The sequence below is a fragment of the Carcharhinus amblyrhynchos genome, chromosome 19, assembly GCF_965287045.1.
Source record: "Carcharhinus amblyrhynchos chromosome 19, sCarAmb.v2.hapA, whole genome shotgun sequence".
NCBI classification, from domain to species: Eukaryota; Metazoa; Chordata; class Chondrichthyes; order Carcharhiniformes; family Carcharhinidae; genus Carcharhinus; species Carcharhinus amblyrhynchos.
In genome coordinates, this window is record NC_137342.1 from 5,956,857 (window position 1) to 5,975,922 (window position 19,066).

Sequence of the window (19,066 nt, forward strand, 5' to 3'; positions counted from 1 at the left end):
GTAACTATGTTGGAAGGTTCATTAGACTGATCGCTGGAATGGGCGCATTGTCTTATGAGGAAAAGGGTGGACTGGCTAGGCTTGTATCCTTGGAGTTTAGACAAGTAAGAGGCGATTTATATATTCCGAGTGGTATTGACAAGGTGGACGTGGAGAGGATGTTTCCTCTTGTGGGAGAATTTAGAACGAGAGATCACTGTTTAAAAATAAACGGTTACCCATTTAAGATGGAGATGAGGCAAAATGTTTCTGCTCAGATGGTGGTGAGTCTCTGGAACTCTCTTGCTGAGTGGAAGCAGAGTCTGAATATATTGAAGGCAGAGGTGGGTAGATTCTTGGTAAGCAAGGGGGTGATAGGTTATCAGGGGTAGGCAGGATGCAGATTTGAGGTTGCCATCAGATCTGCGATGATCTTCATAGAACCCTACAGTGCAGAAAGAGGCCCTTCGGCCCATCGAGTCTGCACCGAACACAATCGCACCCAGGCCCTACCCCCCGTATCCCTACAATATTATACCCACTAATCCCTCTAACTGTCACTACCCTGGACATTAAGGGGCAATTTCTTAGCAAGGCCAATCAACCTAACCCGCACATCTTTGGACTGTGGGAGGAGACCGGAGTATTATTAAATGGTGGAGCAGGTTCAAGGAGCCAAAAGGCCGACTCCTCTTTGATCGCAAGTTTGAAAAAAGAAAGATACTGTCAAAGCTTTTCACCTTGCACTCATCAGGACAGAGAGAAAAGGTGACAGAGGGGGTCCATGAGGGTAATGATGTTGATGTGGTTGGTGTACATGGACTTCAAAAAGACATTTGATATAAAGCCTCCCAACAAACGTGTCAGAAAAGGGACATAAGCAACATGGATACAAAATTGGCTGATTAATAGAAAGAGGAGTTTAAATATCCAGAGAATGGATGTTTTTGAGGCAGATGGAAGGTTTGGAGTAGAGTTCCCCAGGGGTCAGTGTTGAGTCCCTTGTTCTTCCTGATGTATATTAATGATCTAGATCTTGGTGTGCAGGAGACAATTTCAAAGATGACACAAAACTTAGTATTGTAAACTGTGAGGAGGAATGGAGAACTTAAGAGAAACATAGTTAGTAGAATAGGCAGACAGGTGACAGGTGAAGTTCAGTGCAGAGAAGTGTGAGGTGATTCAATCTGGTAGAAGGAGCATTGAGGTCAATATATATAAGAGGTAAAATTCTTGAAGGGATGCAGGAGCAGTGGGACCTGAGTGTATATGCACATAAGTCATTGAAATGGATAGGTGGAGAGAGCAGTTCATAAAGGGTACAGTATCCTGGGCACAGAGTACAAGAGCAAGGAGGTTATGCTGAACTTATACAAGACACTAGTCAGACCTCAGCTGAAATATTGTGAACAGTTCTGGGCACTATGCTATAGGGAGGATGTGAATGCACTAGAGGGGGTGAAGAAGAAGTTTGTAAGAATGGTTCCAGGGATGAGAAACTTGAGTGACGAGGGTAGATTAGAGAGGTTGGGACTGTTCTCCTTGGAGAAGATTTGATAGAGATGAGGGGGTGGACAGATAGGGAGAAACTGTTCCTGCTCATCAAGAAGGCAAGGACATAGATTTAAAGCGACTTGCAGGAAAAGCAGAACCTCACCAAACAATATATCCGCTCTCTCAGAAGGTGTTGGTTCTAAATACAGGAACTAATCATCAACTGGGGGAGCCATCAGAAAAATACAGATTGTATTTGAGTACTTTAGTTTGTTCAAGGGCATCTGTGGAGAGAGAATAGAGCCAACATTTTGAGTCAGGATGAACCTTTGTCAGAGCTATCAGACTTGCTGAGATTTTCCAGCATTTCCTGCTTTTGTTTCAAATTCCAGCATCCACAGTGTTTTACTTTTATATAAGACATTACAATCATAGCGTATTTAGAACATAGAACATAGAAAAACTACAGCACAAACAGGCCCTTCGGCCCACAAGTTGCCCCGATGATATCCATACCTACTAGGCTTACCTATAACTCTCAATTCTATTAAATTCCATGTACTCATCCAGAAGTCTCTTGAAAGACCCTATCGAATTTGCCTCCACCACCACCGATGGCAGCCGATTCCACTCACCCACCACCCTCTGAGTGAAAAACTTACCCCTGACATCTCCTCTGTACCTACTCCCCAGCACCTTAAACCTGTGTCCTCTCATAGCATTCCAGCCCTTGGAAAAAGTGCAGTGCAGAAGGAGGCCATTTGGCCCATCAAGTCGGCACTGACAACAATCCCACTCAGGCCCTATCCCCATAATCCCAGGTATTTACCCTGCCAATCCACCTAACCGGCACACCTTTGGACTGTGGGAGGAAACCGGAGCGCCCGGAGGAAACCCACGCAGACATGAGGAGAATGTGCAAACTCCACATGGATGGGCACCCCAGGCTGGAATCGAACCCTGGAGCTGTGAGGCAGCAGTGCTAACCATTGTGCTTTACAATCTGAGTACTGTACACAGTTATGATCATCTCATTACAGAAAGGATGTAATCGGATTGGCAAGGACACAGAGGAGATTTACCAGGTTGTTGCCAGGATTGGAAAGTTCTAGCTATGGGGGAGGATTTGTACAGGCTGGGGTAGTTCTCAATGGAACAGAGGAGGTTGAGGGGAGATTTGATTGTGATGTACAAAATTGTGAAGGGACCTGGATAAAGAAGGGTTTATTTACTGAGCAGAGAGGTCAATGACTGGGGGACAGAGATTTCAAGTCATTGGTAGAGGATTAAAGGGGAAATGAGGGAAAAAAGTTCTCACTCAGAGTTGTGAAACTCACTGCCTGGAAGAGTGGTGGAGACAGAAACCATCGACTCATTAAGAAGTGTTTGGATTTGTACCTCGAGTGCCGTAACCTGCACAGTCACAGACCAAATGGGATGAGGCAGGGTGGCTTACGGCGGGTGGCACAGACACGATGGGCTGAATGGCCGCTTTCTGTGCAGTAAACTTTCTATAATTCAATGACTCACTGCGCCTAAATGATAATCGATGATCAATAACTCCATCATTAATGTTTCAAAACTCTGAAATATAAAGCCTCGCGAGGGATTCATGTTCCTTTATTTAAAATACGCATTCAACAGTGTGGCATCTTTAAGTCAACAGGCATGGATTCTCCACTTCAGATTTAATAGTAATTAGTCTGAAGCTAAGTTTGAATTCTTACAGTAGGCATTTGCTGATCTGACAGAGAGTAAAAATATGTTGGCGAGGCCTTCAAAAGACTCTCTCCTTTATCTGCTGCCTTTAATCTAATGGTTCCACACAGTCTGAGGCCAGCTCTGCTATCTGGTGTGTTGAAAGCTTAGACATGTACCAGTGCCTTAACTGCTGACATCAGCAATGTAAAGAAACAATGATATCCACTCTCCCAGAAGGTGTTGGTTCCAAATGCAGGGACTAATCATCAGCTGGGGGAGCCATCGGAGAAATACAGATAGAACCATAGAACCCTACAGTGCAGAAAGAGGCTCTTCGGCCCATCGAGTCTGCACCAAACACAATCCCACCCAGGCCCTACCCCCATATTATACCCACTAATCCCTCTGACCTACACATCCCTGGACACTAAGGGGCAATTTCTTAGCATGGCCAATCAGCCTAACCCGCACAACTTTGGACTGTGAGAGGAAACCAGAGTGTCCAGAGGAAACCCACGCAGACACGAGGAGAATGTGCAAACTCCACACAGACAGTGACCCGAGCCGGGAATCAAACCCAGGATCCTGGAGCTGTGAAGCAGAAGTGCTAACCACTGTGCCACCCATGCCAATCATCTTTGAGTACTTGAGTTTTTTGAGTACTTTGAGTTTCTTCAAGGGCGCTTGGTTAGGTACATTGGCCGTGCTAAATTCTCCCTCAGTGTACCCAAAAGGGCGCCAGAGTGTGATGACTAGGGGCATTTTCACAGTAACCTCATTGCAGTGTTAATGTAAGCCTACTTGCATCTAATAAATAAACTTTTATTCCTGTGTAATGCTGAACTATCAGAATAACTATTAAAGGAAAGAAAGCTTTTTTAAAATTTATTTGTGGGACATGGGCGTCGCTGGTTGCCCATCCCTAGTTGCCCTTGAGAAGGTGGTGGTGAGCTGCCTTCTTGAATTGCTGCAATCCATGCGCTGTGGGTTGACCCACAATGCCGTTAGGAAGGAAATTTGTATAAATATTCACCAAGACACCGAGGAGAACACCCTTACTCTTTTCTCACTGCTGCCATTTCGTCACTCGGGTCTCCCTGAATGGAAGGATAGGCCTCAGGTTTAATGTCTCCATCCCAAACAATAGCATCTCCAACAGTGCCTCATTCCCTCAGGATTGTACAGGATTGTCAACCTAGATGATGCGCTCAAGCCTCTGGAGTGGGGCTTGAACCCAGGCCACGCTGACTCACACACAAGGATGTTACCGCCTGTACCACAGCGGGAGGAATATTAGGCTCTCACTTGCTGGCTAGAGAGTCAGCGAGAGATCCACATTGCTTTCCTCAGGGCAGGCCCCACCAAATCACAAGCCAATTAGGTCATTGAGAGGTCACAGGATCAGGACCCTGAGGGCAGGAAGCCCTGCCCACTGACAGCTGCTGGCCAATCAGAGGCCAGTAGCTCATTTTATAGAACAGAATCATAGAATCTCTACAGTGCAGAAGGAGGCCATTTGGCCCATCGAGTCTGCACCCACAACAGTCCCACCCAGGCCCCATCCCCATGACGCCATGGATTTACCCTGCTAATCTCCCTGACACTAAGGGGCAGTTTGATATGGCCAATCAACCTAACCAGCCCATCATTCCCTCAATACTGCATTGCAGTGTCAGTCTTGAGTTTTGTTCTTGAGTCCTGGATTGGGATTTGAATGCAGAACCTTCTCCAAGTTCAGAATTTCCCACACTAACACCCCCATCATGCATTTACCCAGAGGGTTGTGTATATGCTTAGAAGGCAGGGCAAGACCAGAATACTTAACTGTCCATAAGGTACTGGCTCCCCAGTTTAGGATTTGGGAGATTCCCCAGAGAAGTGCTGAGGAATCTCTCTCAGGTGTTCCCATGTAAGAGCGCTAACTTCCTCTGGACAATTGTGCTGGGCTGCAAATCATCTGACAAAGCGATTTCTACCACTAACTTTGGATGGTTCTTTAGCACTCTGCGAACTTTAACACTCAGTTGCTCTGAAAGTGTTTGAAGAAATCAAAGCACTTCTAACTTCAGTGTAACTATTTTAAAGATCCAGACCCAGCCTCATGCGGGGCATTACGTTTATAAATGATTTGGATGAAAATGTAGCTGTTCTGATAAGCAATGATGATACTAAGATTGATGGAGTTGCGGATAATGATGAGCATTGTCAGAGGATACAGCAGAGTATAGAAAGGCTGGAAAATTGGGTGGAGAAATGGTAGACGGAATTTAATCCAGATAAATGCAAGGTGATGCATTCTGGCAGATCCAATTGAGGTAGGAGCTATAAAATAAATGGCAGAAAAATCAGGAACATAGATACAGAGAGATCTGAGAGTACAGGTCCACAGATCCTTAAAAGTGGCAGCACAGGTGGAAAAGGTGGTGAAGAAGACATATGGTATAATTCCCTTCATTGCCGTGGCATCGAGTTTCAATTTTGGCAAATTATGTTACAATTGTAAAAAATGTTGGTTAGGCCACATTTGGAATACGGTGTCCAATTCTGGTCATTACACTACCAGAGGGATGTGGAGACATGGAGGCTTTGGGCAGAGTACAGAAAAAGGTTTACCAGGATGTTGCCTGGTGTGGAGGGTATTAGCTATGAGGAGAGATTGAATAAACTGGGCTTGTTCTCTCCAGAAAGATGGAGGCTGAGGGGCGACTTGATAGAAGTTTATAAAATTATGTGGGGCATAGTAAAGGTGAACAGTTGGAAGCTTTCTCCCAGGGCAGAAATGACAATTACAAGGGGGCACAAGTTAAAGGTACGGGTGGTGGGAAAGTTCAGTGGAGATGTGCAGGGGAAGGCTTTTACAGAGCGTGGTGTGAGCTGGTATGCACAGCCAAGTGAGGTGATTGAGGTAGCTACGTTAGCCACATTTAAGACTCATCTGGAAAGACACATGGACAGAAGGGGAATAGAGAGATACAGGTAGTTGATCTAGATAGGGAAATATGATCGGCATAGGCACTGTCCTGTGTTCTTTGTATTCCTAAACTTCCGCCCACCAAAACTAAGCATCCCACCACCCACAGGATTCCCCACCCCTCCCCTCAACCCGACCCAAAATCCCCCACCACCACCCCCCCCCCCCGACCCAAACAACTGTCCCTCTGACCAGAATGACCCCACCCCTCCAGACCTGGCCACATCCCCTCCCGATATCTGACTCCTGCTGCTGCAGACCCCACATCCCATCCACTTAGCTTCTCTCTGCCCGTTATTCTCAACAGGTCATCTGAACTCACCTCCTTTACTGCAGCTGTAAAAAAAGGAGTGTGTCCTCCTCCGCTCTTCGCCACGGGAGCCGGGGACTCACCTTGCTGACTGAGTCTCACTCGGCCTGAGTCAGGAAGGTGAGCAGAGACAGGAACTTTACAATTCAAGCACAGCTAGACGTTAAGGAGCCACTCCGAGGAAAGTATGGCCCAATGAGTTCCTTGTCAGTGTTCAATCATCGAGTCATACAGTACAGAACAAGCCCTTCGGCCCATCGAGTCCGCGCCAACACATTAGAAACACCTGACTTCCCACAGAATCCCATTTACCAGCACTTGGCCCATAGCCCTGAGTGTTATGATGTGCCAAGTGTTCATCCAGGTACTTTGTAAAGGATGTGAGATGACCCGCCTCCGCCACCCTCCCAGGCCGCACGTTCCAGACCCTCACCACCCTCTGGGTACAAAGGTTCTTCCTCACATCCCCCTATACCTCCTGCCCCTCAGCTTGAACCTTTGTCCCCTCGTGACTGACCCTTCAACTAAGGGGAACAGCTGCTCCTTGTCCACTCTGTCCATCTCCCTCGTAATCTTGTACACCTCAATCCATAAGGTATAAGAGCAGAATTAGGCCACTCGGCCCATCGAGTCTGTTCTGCCATTCAATCATGGCTGATATTTTTCTCATCCCCAATCTCCTGCCTTTTCCCCATAACTCCTGATCCCCTTATTAATCAAGAACCTATCTATCTCTGTCTTAAAGACACTCAGTGATCTGGCCAGACACTCAATGATCAGGTCCCCCCTTCAATCTTCTCTGCTCCAAAACAACCCAAGCTTACGCAACCTCTCTTCATAACCTAACTGTTCCATCCCAGGCAGCATCCTGGTGAATCTCCTCTGTCCCACTTCCAGCGTGATCACAACGATTGCATAGTATAATGTTTACCAAGGAAGAGGAATGTGAGGAAATATCGTTAGGAGGCGAGAGTGTGGAGGATTTCCTTTGTGTGGGGAGGTGCTTCCTGACATCACTCCGCAACGGCCCATATCCTAAAGTTTAAACAAGAGTCTCCTGTTTCTCTTGGGCTTAACCCATTGAAAACTTTTAGTCATCTTAAAGAATTCAACCAGGTCACTGCACAAGCTCCTAAAGTCGGGCACGGACAAGAAGAGCTGATGCAACGTGTGCTCATATTTTAACCCTGCTGCCATCCTGGAGATTGCAGTTCACGTGCCGAGTCTGCTCCCATATTGCTGTCAGAGAACATCTTCTTTTTGCCCAAAACCCCCCCCACCGAATGTTCAAATCCATTCCAGTGTTGCAGCGTGCCATCTCTGAGATCAGATATTTCTGAGCTGTGACCGGTAATTTGTTTTTAATCATTTTTAAGCAAGGCCTCTTCCTGGAGCATGTTCTGGAAAAAATCTACTCATTCGTAGGACTTCTTATTATTCATCTGTGGGATGTGGGTGTTGCTGGTTGCTCAGCATTCATTGCCCTTTGACTGAGTGATTCAGCCATTTCAATTAGGAGTCAACCACATTGCTGTGGCTCTGGAGTCACGTGTAGGCCAGATCAGGTCAGGACGGCAGATTTCCTTCCCTAAAGAACATTAGTGAACCAGATGGGTTTTTCCGACAATGGTCATCAGTAGATTTTTAATTCTAGATATTTTTATTCATTTCAAATTCCACCATCTGCCATGGCGGGATTCGAACCTGAATCCCCCAGTAGGATGTCATTGGCCAGATCAGCTGTTTGTTACTCATTTCTATTTCTCCTCAGAATGTCAGGTTCTAAATCAAATTAATTTGATCTCCATATTAAGGGTGGAATCTTCCAGCTCCTCCCTCCCAGCATGTTTGGAGGCAGGGGAGATATTTATCAGGCGGGACTTTGCTGGGTGGGTCTCTGCCATCTTTCCACCTGATTAAGTCCATAGAACATAGAACACTACAGCACAAACAGGCCCTTCGGCCCACAAGTTGCGCCAATCATATCCCTACCTACCAGGCCTATCTATAACCCTCAATCACATTAAATCCCATGTACTCATCCAGAAGTCTCTTAAAAGACCCCAGCGAGTTCGCCTCCACCACCACCGACGGCAGCCGATTCCACTCACTCACCACCCTCTGAGTGAAAAACTTACCCCTGACGTCTCCTCTGGACCTGCTCCCCAGCACCTTAAACCTGTGTTAAACATGTTGAAAGGCCTTCCTGCCGGCTTGATAATTAAGGCCCACTAATGCTCACCTCCCTGGTGCTAGTATTAACCCAGTGCTCAGCAGGCCTGTCACACTGTGGGAGAAGCATAATGAACCAACCTGCGGGGATTGCTTGTGGTCTTCTGTGGTGGGGTGGGAGGCGTGCGGGTGGGTCCCTCAGTTAAAGGCACTCAGTGCCTGATCAAAGAACCTGGCTTTGGGAAGAGGGTCCCGCCGAGATCCACCCTTCTTCCCTTGCTGCCGATTCCCCTCCTCACCCTCCTCCCTCCCTGCCATGACCCCCCCCCCCCCCCCCCCCACCCCACAAAACCTCCTTTCTCAATCACTGGCATGTCCCCCACCAGCAGGAAGCTCTCCCGTTATCCTGGGCCCCCGGCAGGTATTGTTCTGGTGGCAATCACCAACTCAGCACCCCCCACCTCCCCGCCAATGATGTTGCTGGGTGCCATGGAGGTACAGTGGTTAGCACTGCTGCTTCACAGTGCCAGAGACTGGGGTTTGATTCCGGCCTTGGGTCACTGTCTGTGTGGAGTTTGCACATTCTCCCCATGGCTGTGTGGATTTCCTCCGGGTGCTCCCATTTCCTCCAGGTGCTCCCATTTTCCTCAGGGTGCTCCGGTTTCCTTTGGGTTCTCTGGTTTCCTCCAAGTGCTCCAGTTTCCTCTGGGTGCTCCGGTTTCCTCTGGGTGCTCTGGTTCCTCCCGGGTGCTCCAGTTTCCTCTGGGTGCTCAGCTTTCCTCTGGGTGCTCCGCTTTTCTCTGGGTGCTCTGGTTTCCTTTGGGTTCTCTGGTTCCCTCCAGGTGCTCCAGTTCCCTCTGGGTGCTCTGGTTTCCTCTGGGTGCTCTGGTTTCCTCTGGGTGTCTGGTTCCCTCCGGGTGCTCCGGTTTCCTCCGGGTGCTCCGGTTTCCTCTGGGTGCTCCGGTTCCCTCCGGGTGCTCCGGTTTCCTTCAGGTGCTCCGGTTCCCTCTGGGTGCTCCAGTTCCCTCCGGGTGCTCCGGTTTCCTCTGGGTGCTCCGGTTCCCTCCGGGTGCTCCGGTTTCCTTCAGGTGCTCCGGTTCCCTCTGGGTGCTCCAGTTCCCTCCGGGTGCTCCGGTTTCCTCTGGGTGCTCCGGTTTCCTCCGGGTGCTCCGGTTTCCTCCGGGTGCTCCGGTTTCCTCCGGGTGCTCCGGTTTCCTCCGGGTGATCCGGTTTCTTCCTGCAGTCCAAACAAAGGAAAGCGGAGAAACCCATTTGAGTTTGTATCAGCCGCTGGCATTGGGTCGCGATGTCCCACCTGCTGAGCGTGGCTGACTAACACACGTCGACTTTAACTTGAGCTTTCAGCCATCGAACCAGCTGAAAAAGGCAAACCCACTCTGAATCCGAACACTAGTGTCAGAGTGAATTAATGGAACCTATGTAGAAATGACACAGTTGATCCACACTTGTTACCTCTCTGCGATAGGGATGTGCCAAAGTTACACCAGCAGGTCATCCAGGGGAAACAGGGCCCCAGTAAATTGTAACCATAGAACACCCTTTATTTTCACATCTGTCGTTAAGATCAGCCAGCTCAGCTGGTAGAAATAACACATATATTTCTTTATTTGTTCAAGGGATGTGGGCATGACTCGCTGGCTAGGCCAACATTTATTGCCCATCCCGTACCTATTCTTGGGAAGGTGGTCTTGAATGAACCACCTATTTGAACCACAGTAGGTACACCCATAGTGCTGTTAGTGACAGAGTTCCAGGATTTTGACCCAGTGATTCATAACTTCATGAGATATAGGAGCAGAATTAGGCCATTCGGCCCAGCGAGTCTGCTCCGCCATTCGATACCTGAGTGGATAGCAGGAATGAGCTTTGCTTACAGGTTGAATACACCAGTCCTTCTCCAGCTGTTGTCTGGATCGAGCTCCCCGATGTGACCCTTCTGGTCAACCAGAGTATTCTGGGAAACCACTCTGGGAAGGCAGAATGTAGCATTCAGCAGTTCAGGTGTGAAGATACAAACTCCAGAGGTTACAATCTGCTAGTCTCTGCTGTCAGCTCATCAGTGTTCAATATTTGTCACATAGGGAGAGTGGGAAAGTAGAAATAAATTTTACAGCAACTCGTTGAGGCAAATAGCTGAAGTTCTTCCATAGAATCATAGAAACCCTACAGTACAGAAAGAGGCCATTCGGCCCAGCGAATCTGCGCCAACCACAAACCCACCCAGGCCCTATCCCCATATCCCTACATATTTACCCACTAATCCATGCATCTCAGGACACTAAGGGCAATTTAAGCATGGCCAATCAACCTAACCCACACATCTTTGGACGGTGGGAGGGAACCGGAGCACCCGGAGGAAACCCACGCAGACATGGGGAGAATGTGCAAACTCCACAATGACAGTGACCCAAGCCGGGAATCGAACCCAGGTCCCTGGAGCTGTGAAGCAGCAGTGCTAACCACTGTGCTACTGTGCCACCCTAAGTGAAATGAAACAAGTGCACAAGGGAATAGAAAGATATGGTGAAAGGCTGAGATGAGGTAAGTGGAATGAGAGAAGACTCAGATGGAATATAAACATCAGCACAAACTGGGCCAAATGGTCTCATAGAATCATGGAACCTTTATAGTGCGGAAGAAGGCCATTCAGCCCATCAAGCCTGCACTGACAACAACCCCACCCAGGCCCTAACCACACAATGCTACGCATTCACCCTACTAATCCCCCTGACGCTGAGGGTCAAGTTAGCATGGCCAGTCCACCCACCCACCCAGCACATCTTTCAGACTGTGGGAGGAAACGAGAGCACCCGGAGGAAATCCACGCAGACACGGGGAGAGCCCCACACAGATAGTCACCTGGGGCCAGAATTGAAGCTGGGTCCTTGACGCTGTGAGGCAGCAGTGCTAACCACTGTGCCACCGCACTGCTACAGTCTGTTTTCTGTGCTATATATTCCACATAAATCTAGAAAGACTGAGCTCAGAATAATTTCCACAGTAAACTTAAATAGTGACACTGAGCTCCAATATCCTGTGCTGGACAGGGATAAGATGTTTCACTTCACACACCCAACATTGCCTGCCTTTCAACGTTACAGCCAGCTCCTGTGTATTTGGAGGGTTGTTTCTGTAATTATTGCCACAGGAGCATTAATAATGTTTAAGCATTTGCTCAAACGGTAATCATCCTCCACCTTGCTAAATATTGCACTTTGTATAAAGCATCAATAACATGGAACAGGCCTTGGGTAGATACCAATCTTATGATTAAGTGTGAAACAGATCATGTGAACAGGCTGCTTGTTGCAGAAACTACTGAAATGACCAAATTCTGAGTTAATCTGACACTCAAGTGTTTTCTATATCTGTACCCAGGCATTTCCATATCGGTATTTTCTATATTGGATTCTATTGCAGTTGATTATTTGCAATTGCTTGTTTTAGGTCCCAGCAGGCTGTTGACAATCCTCCTACCCATCACTGCCTTCCACCTAAACTACATTCTTCATTTAGACACAATCTTGTTTAATGTTTTGATATAATTGAGCACAGTTCGAATGTCCCAACCTCTCCCATTGCTATTGCTATTATCACACAGAGTCTGGAATGTGCTGCTATTGGACCATTCTATCAAATGAATGCGTTACTGTTTGTTGCCATGCATTTCAGCTCTTTTCTCTTTATTGGTCAGGAAATGGAGGACCTCCTCTTGGCCAAGATGAAGGAACTCACTTCCAGAAAGGATGTTTCCTTACAAGGGGACATTTCAGCCTTTAAATGTATGCTTGAGTCAGAAGAAAGGAGGTGAGCGATCGCTCATAAATGTGACAATGACATTTGTCTTAGTCTCATTTTAAAGTTTGTTTCTGTCATTTCCACCAGCCGTGACACACTGGGTACTAACCGCAAGGTGCACTGGAACAACTCACTAAGACTCCTTCAACAGAACCCCCTAAACCTGTGACCTTTTACCAACCAGAAGGACAAGGGGAACACATGAGGGAACACCGCAACCTGCGAGTTTCCCTCCAGGTCATTCCGCACGCTGGCCTGGAAATATCTCACTGGTCCTTCTTGGGTCAAAATCCCAAACAATATTTTTTAATTCATTTTTACAGGGTGGGTTTCTTTGATTGGGCCAGCACTCATTGCCCACCCCTAATTGCCTTCTTAACTGTGGGTCATAAAATTATAGATTCATAGAATCAGAATCCAACAGTGCAGAAGAAGGCCATTCAGCCCATTGAGCGTGCACTGACTAGAATCCCACCCAGGCCCTATCCCCATGCAATTACCTTAGCTAGTCCCCCCCGACACTAAGGGCAATTTAGCACGGCCAATCCACCTAACCTGCACATCTTTGAACTGTGGGAAGAAAGTGGAGCACCCAGGGGAAACCCATGCAGACACGGGGAGAACATGCAAACTCCACACAGACAATGACTCAAGTCTGATTCCCAGGCGCTGTGAGGCAGCAGTGTTAACCACTCTGCTACCCCAAAACAGGCACTGCCACAACTTGGCAGCTCCCCGTTAAGGAATTGAACCCTGGGCATCCAATTGACAAGTGGAGATAGTAACCTTGACACTAACGAGGGAGTTGCTGTGTGTGGAGTAACATTTAGGCCAGACCAGATAATGACAGCAGATTTCCTTCCCTAAAGGACATTTATGAACCAGATGGGTTTTTACGACAATTGTTTCATGATTGTCATTAGGCATTTAATTCCAGATTTTTACTGAATTCAAATATCACCATCTGCCTTGGTGGGATTCGAATCCACGTCCCCAGAACATTACCCTGGGTCTCTGGATTAAAACACAAGTTAGAATGGATATCATTCATGAGAATATCTTAAACATATTTTATTCTCTGCAATGTTGACGTGCTCTGTTGAATACACGGAGCATGCTGTAAATGATTCCTCAGACCCACTTGCTACAGTGTACCCCGCTACTGCCCTTAGTCTTTTGAGTTACTTTCTTCCTTTCCTCCCTCGCTACTCTTTTGGGTTTTTTCTCACCAACAGCACAAAGTGACATCCTCCCTCACTTCACCGTTGCCACACTGCTTTTTCCCCTCTATTTCTATCTAAATCTGTTGCTCCTCCTCCCCCTATCATTGCCCCAGCTTTTGATGTTCTTTGCTCTATCTCTTCCTATTTTTTTCACCTCATGGTGATGCCAAACTAGCCGCCAAGACAGTTAGTCTATCGGCCAAGAACCTTTAGGTGTGGCTTTGTGAAGTAACTGGCACGTTGGAGTTAACCATTGGCTCCTGTTGGTGAATTGACTATACGTTGATTGGAAATGGTTATTTACTGCCATCCAAACTCAACTGTATTTGACACAGGAGAGGCAGCCCCATGCTTTTGTCAATCCCACAGTGTTTCTGTGGTCGGCAGTAAGCTGGTAAAAGACTCACGTTTCTTTGAGAATTACTCATGAAGCAACAATTCTATATCATCTTTAACGTAGGCAAACATTCACAGTACCCATGTATGTGACTCGGTTCACATCTTGTTTGGTTATACTCTTGTTGGAGCTGCTTTTGGCCATTTTACAATATGGAAGGTGTAATATTAATGCAATGAGTTGTTTTAGAAAGAATAGTCTGTTGGCGTGCCAGTGCCTGGCACCAGGGAGTGTCCCCATATCCTTCCAAATTCTTCAGTGAGAGTCAATATAAGAGTATAAATCTAGTGCAGCGTATGTTCCACAATAATGGAGTAGATCTACATAGGTATAAGCAAGTAAAAATGTCTTCTTTGTTTTGTAAAGGTTACAAGACAATCGATCGCAGAGCATCAAGAAATGTTCTCCATGCAGACCCTTTTTACCTCCTCGGACATCGTGTTCTCTTATGAACCCGTCTTCCTCCCCACGGGCACCGGCTGCAACCTCGTGCCCTCCTGTGACCCTGCGATCTTGCCCGCCTCCTATTTCAAATCACTGCAAGTCTTTGCACCAAGGCTGTGGAACATCATCTTCTGCCCCGCACTCCTCCCTGACACCAAGTTCCCCGCTGTGTTGTCCACCATCTTCTGCTCTGACCATGCGCCTTCCTGTGTATCAGGGAGCCTGCCCGCCTTCCTCCCTGGCCAGCTGCCTCTCTGCCATCCGTCCAAACTGTTTCCCACCTCCCCTTAACCCTCCCTGCTCTCCGCCCAATCGGCTGACCTGCCCGCCACCATCTGCTCTGGCCTTGGGCACCTCAATGAGCCGGACCCGGTGTCCTTCGCCTCGCAACTCGTGCCCTCCTGTAGGCCCCTCAGAAAACTGCAGACCTACGTCAAGTCGGCCGGGCACTGGGGTTCAAGTAGCATGTCCAAAACCCAGTCATCCACCTGAGGCACCGAGGTTTAGACAGGAACAATGTATGGGTAAGATGATGAAGACTTAATTCTCCATTACTTTGATTGTGAAATAGACTCATAACTGCCAAATAAGAAGTCAAAGCTTTTCTTCATGAATCGTCTGTTCTCCTCACTTTGTCGTTGTAGCACTCACTTGACCTGTAACTGACCCTCAGTGGTTTACAATGCTCATTTCATTAATGATGGGAGGTTGGGGGCACAATTCACTACTAATGTAGCGTTGGTGCCAATGCCAATTTGGCTGCCTTGCCAATGGGCAGTATTGGGTTGGCCCATTTGCCTTTGGTTGCCAGTGAATGGAGTGAAGCTACAAGTGACTTTCCCCTCAGTGCAGTATGGGCATTGAGGTCAAACATGATATATGCCCACTACCCCAATAAAATGGAGAAAAGTTGCTTCTCCAATGGCCACACACACGCGCGCGCGCACACACACACACACACACACACGCACACTCAATCTAAGCTGGCAGCAACGGTTATACTTGTTATACACGCACCTACACTATACTGTAAGCAGATGTTTTGTGGCTATGCACTATTTGCAATGCAACTCAGGTTGTTAGGTTTGTTTTCAGCACATTATTTTGCGTCATTATTACAACAATAAAATATTGCAGGATAGGGGACTACCAATTCTCCTGCGTTCACCCACAAGTCATTTCCAGGCATATCGTTGGTCAACAGAACCAAGTGGAACCAAAAGAGAAAATGCTGGAAAATCTCAGCAGGTTTCCAGCACTTTCTCTCTTGGTTTCAGATTCCGGCATCCACAGTAATTTGCTTTTATTTAGAACCAAGTGGATGCTTGGTTGAGATACAGACCAGCCACGATGTAACCAGATGGCGGGACAGGTTTGATGGGCTGAATGGCCTCCCACTGTTCCTGTGTTCCTCCCATTTCAATAATGAAGCAAAAAGCAGGACTGGGGTGACGACAATCCTCCCCCGGCCATGGTCTAAAAAGGGATTAAACAAGTGATGGGTTTGGAAAATCAGAGGTAAAGAGAAAATGAGCAGCTGTTCGGAAGAGAGGAAGAAGTTAAATTTACAAAAGCAAAGCAGGCCAGCTGGCTCAAGGATCGTGCACACTGGCTGGGTGTTTCTCATCCACGTGTGGCTAAGCTCCAGCCAAAATCCTCCAAGCTCCCAGAACGTGGCTGGATTCAGCTGGGAGTTCTGCAAACTTGTTTTTAAAGGAACGCTGCTGATAAAATCTGCCTACGCTGTAGAGTTCAGGCTGATCCCACCACCCGGCTACGGCCAATTTGCTCAAATACTAACCGTCACCGCCCACAACCGCCCCCCCGCCTCTCCTGTCTACAGCTGAAGATAAACAAACTCCCGCCTGCGTCGCATCTTACCGAGCTGCGTCACAGGAATAGGTTACCAGCAGAAGCCATTTCTAAGTTTAATCTTAAAGAATGTTCTGCATACTATCTGAGAGAGAGAGAGAGAGAGAGAGAAGAGGCAGTGCCACAGACCCGGAGAAACATTACCATTTTATCATGGAATCATACAGTGCAGAAAGAGGCCCTTCGGCCCATCGAGTCTGCACCGAACACAATCCCACCCAGGCCCTACCCCCACATCCCTATATATTTTACCGTTAATCCCTCTAACCCAAGCATCCCTGGACACTAAGGGGCAATTTCTTAGCACGGCCAATCAACCTAACCCGCACATCTTTGGACTGTAGGAGGAAACCGGAGCACCCAGAGGAAACCCACGCAGACATGAGGAGAATGTGCAAACTCCACACAGACAGATGTTAGGGCTGTCGACTGTGACTGGATGTCTCATTGGAGGTTTCCTGATAACCTCCTATCTCTAAACACTTCATCTCATCAAATAGCAGGACCCCCCCACCCCCCCATCTCTTCCAAACACTTTAATCACTAAAAAACATAGCTGGTCAGAGAAAACACAATTTTTAAATCTCTCTATGATTATTCTTCCAGGTATTACTCTCAACAGAGGGCAAGAGGTTAGCCTTTCCCTAGCAGAGATCCAATTAACATTGAATTCCTACAGCGCAGAGGAGTATACTCAGCCCATCAAGTCTTCTGCAACCACAATCCCACCCAGGCCCTATCCCCACAACCACATGCATTTAACCTAGCTAGTCTCCCTGACACTAAGGAGAAATTTAGCATGGCCAATCCACCTAACCCACACATCTTTGGAGTGTGGGGGGCAGGGGTGGCAGGGAACCAAAGCACCCAGAGGAAACCCACACAGACATGGGGAGAATGTACAAACTCCACAGAGATATGATCCAAGCTGGGAATTGAACCTGGGTCCCTGGTGCTGTGAGGCAATAATGTTAACCACTGTGCCACCATGCAGAAATGAGTATCTTTCTTTACATTCCATGTTATCCTGCTCATGCCATACTCCTCCCTCTGGTATTATCCCCACCCTCCACCCACCATCCTGCCACTCCTTCCTGTGCCATCCCACTCCCCATTTCCTTCTACTTCCTCATTCCATCCCCGATCCATGCATTTCCCTCCCCGCTGCCCATGCCTCCCCCATCTCCCTCCTATGCCACTCCCCGTGTCACTCCTCTCCTGCTCCTCTCTTTCAGACTGCTTCCTGCTTGGTGAGTTTGCTCCTGCAAAGCTCTGATGGGTGACATTTGGGTGATGAGATATTTCTAAAGCTTTCTTCAAACATTCCAGTACTGAGTGTGCCCAGGCACCAGCAACCAAGTAAACCCAACCATTCTTGAACTCACCAATCCAAACAGTCTGGGCAGACAAATAAAAACAAGTGTTATCTGAAAGATTCCTGGAGAGTCCCAGACAAACTGGGGGTTTGGTAACTGAACCCTGAGCCCTATAGGGGAGGCGATGGCCTAGTGGTATTATCACTAGACTATTAATCCAGAAACTCAGCTAATGTTCTGGGGACCCAGGTTCGAATCCCGCCGCAGCAGATGGTGTAATTTGAATCAATAAAATATATCTGGAATTAAGAATCTACTGATGACCATGAAACCATTGCCAATTGTCGGAAAAACCCATCTGGTTCACTAATGCCCTTTAGGGAAAGAAATCCGCCGTCTTTACCTGGTCTGGCCTACATGTGTCACGAGAGCCACAGCAATGTGGTTGACTCTCGACTGCCTTCCAAGGGAAGCTGGGGATGGGCAATAAATGCTGGCCAACCAGCAACACCCATGTCCCACAAATGAATAAAAAGAAATATAATAATATTTTGCACTTGGTCCAAAGGTGGATGTGCAGGTTAGGTGGATTGGCCATGGTAAATGGGATCTGGGATAGGGTGGAGGGTGGGTCTGGGTGAGATGCTGTTTCAGAGAGTAGGCATGGATTTGATGGACCAAATGGCCTCTTTCTGCACTGCAGGGATTCAATGGTTCTGTGGTAACCAGATCCAACCTAGCTCCAAATTGTTGTTTGTGACCTAAGGATAGGTGATCTTACTGAAATGTATAGACTTTGAGGGGGCTTTACAATGTGAACGGTGGGAGAATGATTCCCTGTGAAGGAATCTAGAACTCGGGGCAGAGTTTCAAAATGAGGGGTTTCCCAGGAGGAATTTCATCCCCAGGTGTCACGAGTGTTGGGATTCTCTCCCCCTTAACAGAGTAACAGAGGCCGGGTCACTGAATATATTCAAAGTTGTGTTCGACAGATCTTTAATCTATACAGGGGACGGGCTGGAAAGGGGAGTTGAACCCTGTCACCTACCTGAGGCACCGAGGTTTAGACAGGAACAATGTGTGGGTAAGATGATGAAGACTTAATTCTGCATTAGTATGATTGTGGAAAAGACTAATAGCTGCCAAATAAGGACTCAAAGGTTTTGTTTCTTGAACTGTCTGTTCTCCTTGCTTATCGTTGTAGCACTCATTTGATCTGTAACTGACTCTCAGTGGTCTACAATGCTCATTTCATTAATGGTGGGGAGGTGGGGGGCACAATGTAGGATTGGCATCAATGCCAACTTGGCTGCCTTGCCAATGGGCAGTGTTGGGTTTGCCCATTTGCCTGTTGTTGTCAGTGAATGG

The 19,066-nt window shown here is 47.5% G+C and overlaps 1 protein-coding gene across 2 annotated transcripts in view; it reads left to right on the plus strand.

Annotated features, from left to right (window-relative positions):
* Positions 1 to 15,095, plus strand: part of LOC145355283 (uncharacterized) — a 79,083-nt gene extending 63,988 nt beyond the window's left edge. For both annotated transcript variants that reach the window (XM_080207187.1, XM_080207188.1), the window contains 2 exons: positions 12,343 to 12,455; positions 14,433 to 15,095. In XM_080207187.1, coding sequence (XP_080063313.1) covers positions 12,343 to 12,455; positions 14,433 to 15,054 — 735 coding nt within the window. In that variant the 3' untranslated portion in view covers positions 15,055 to 15,095. The remainder of the gene's footprint in view (positions 1 to 12,342; positions 12,456 to 14,432) is intronic.
* The last annotated feature ends 3,971 nt before the right edge of the window (positions 15,096 to 19,066 follow it).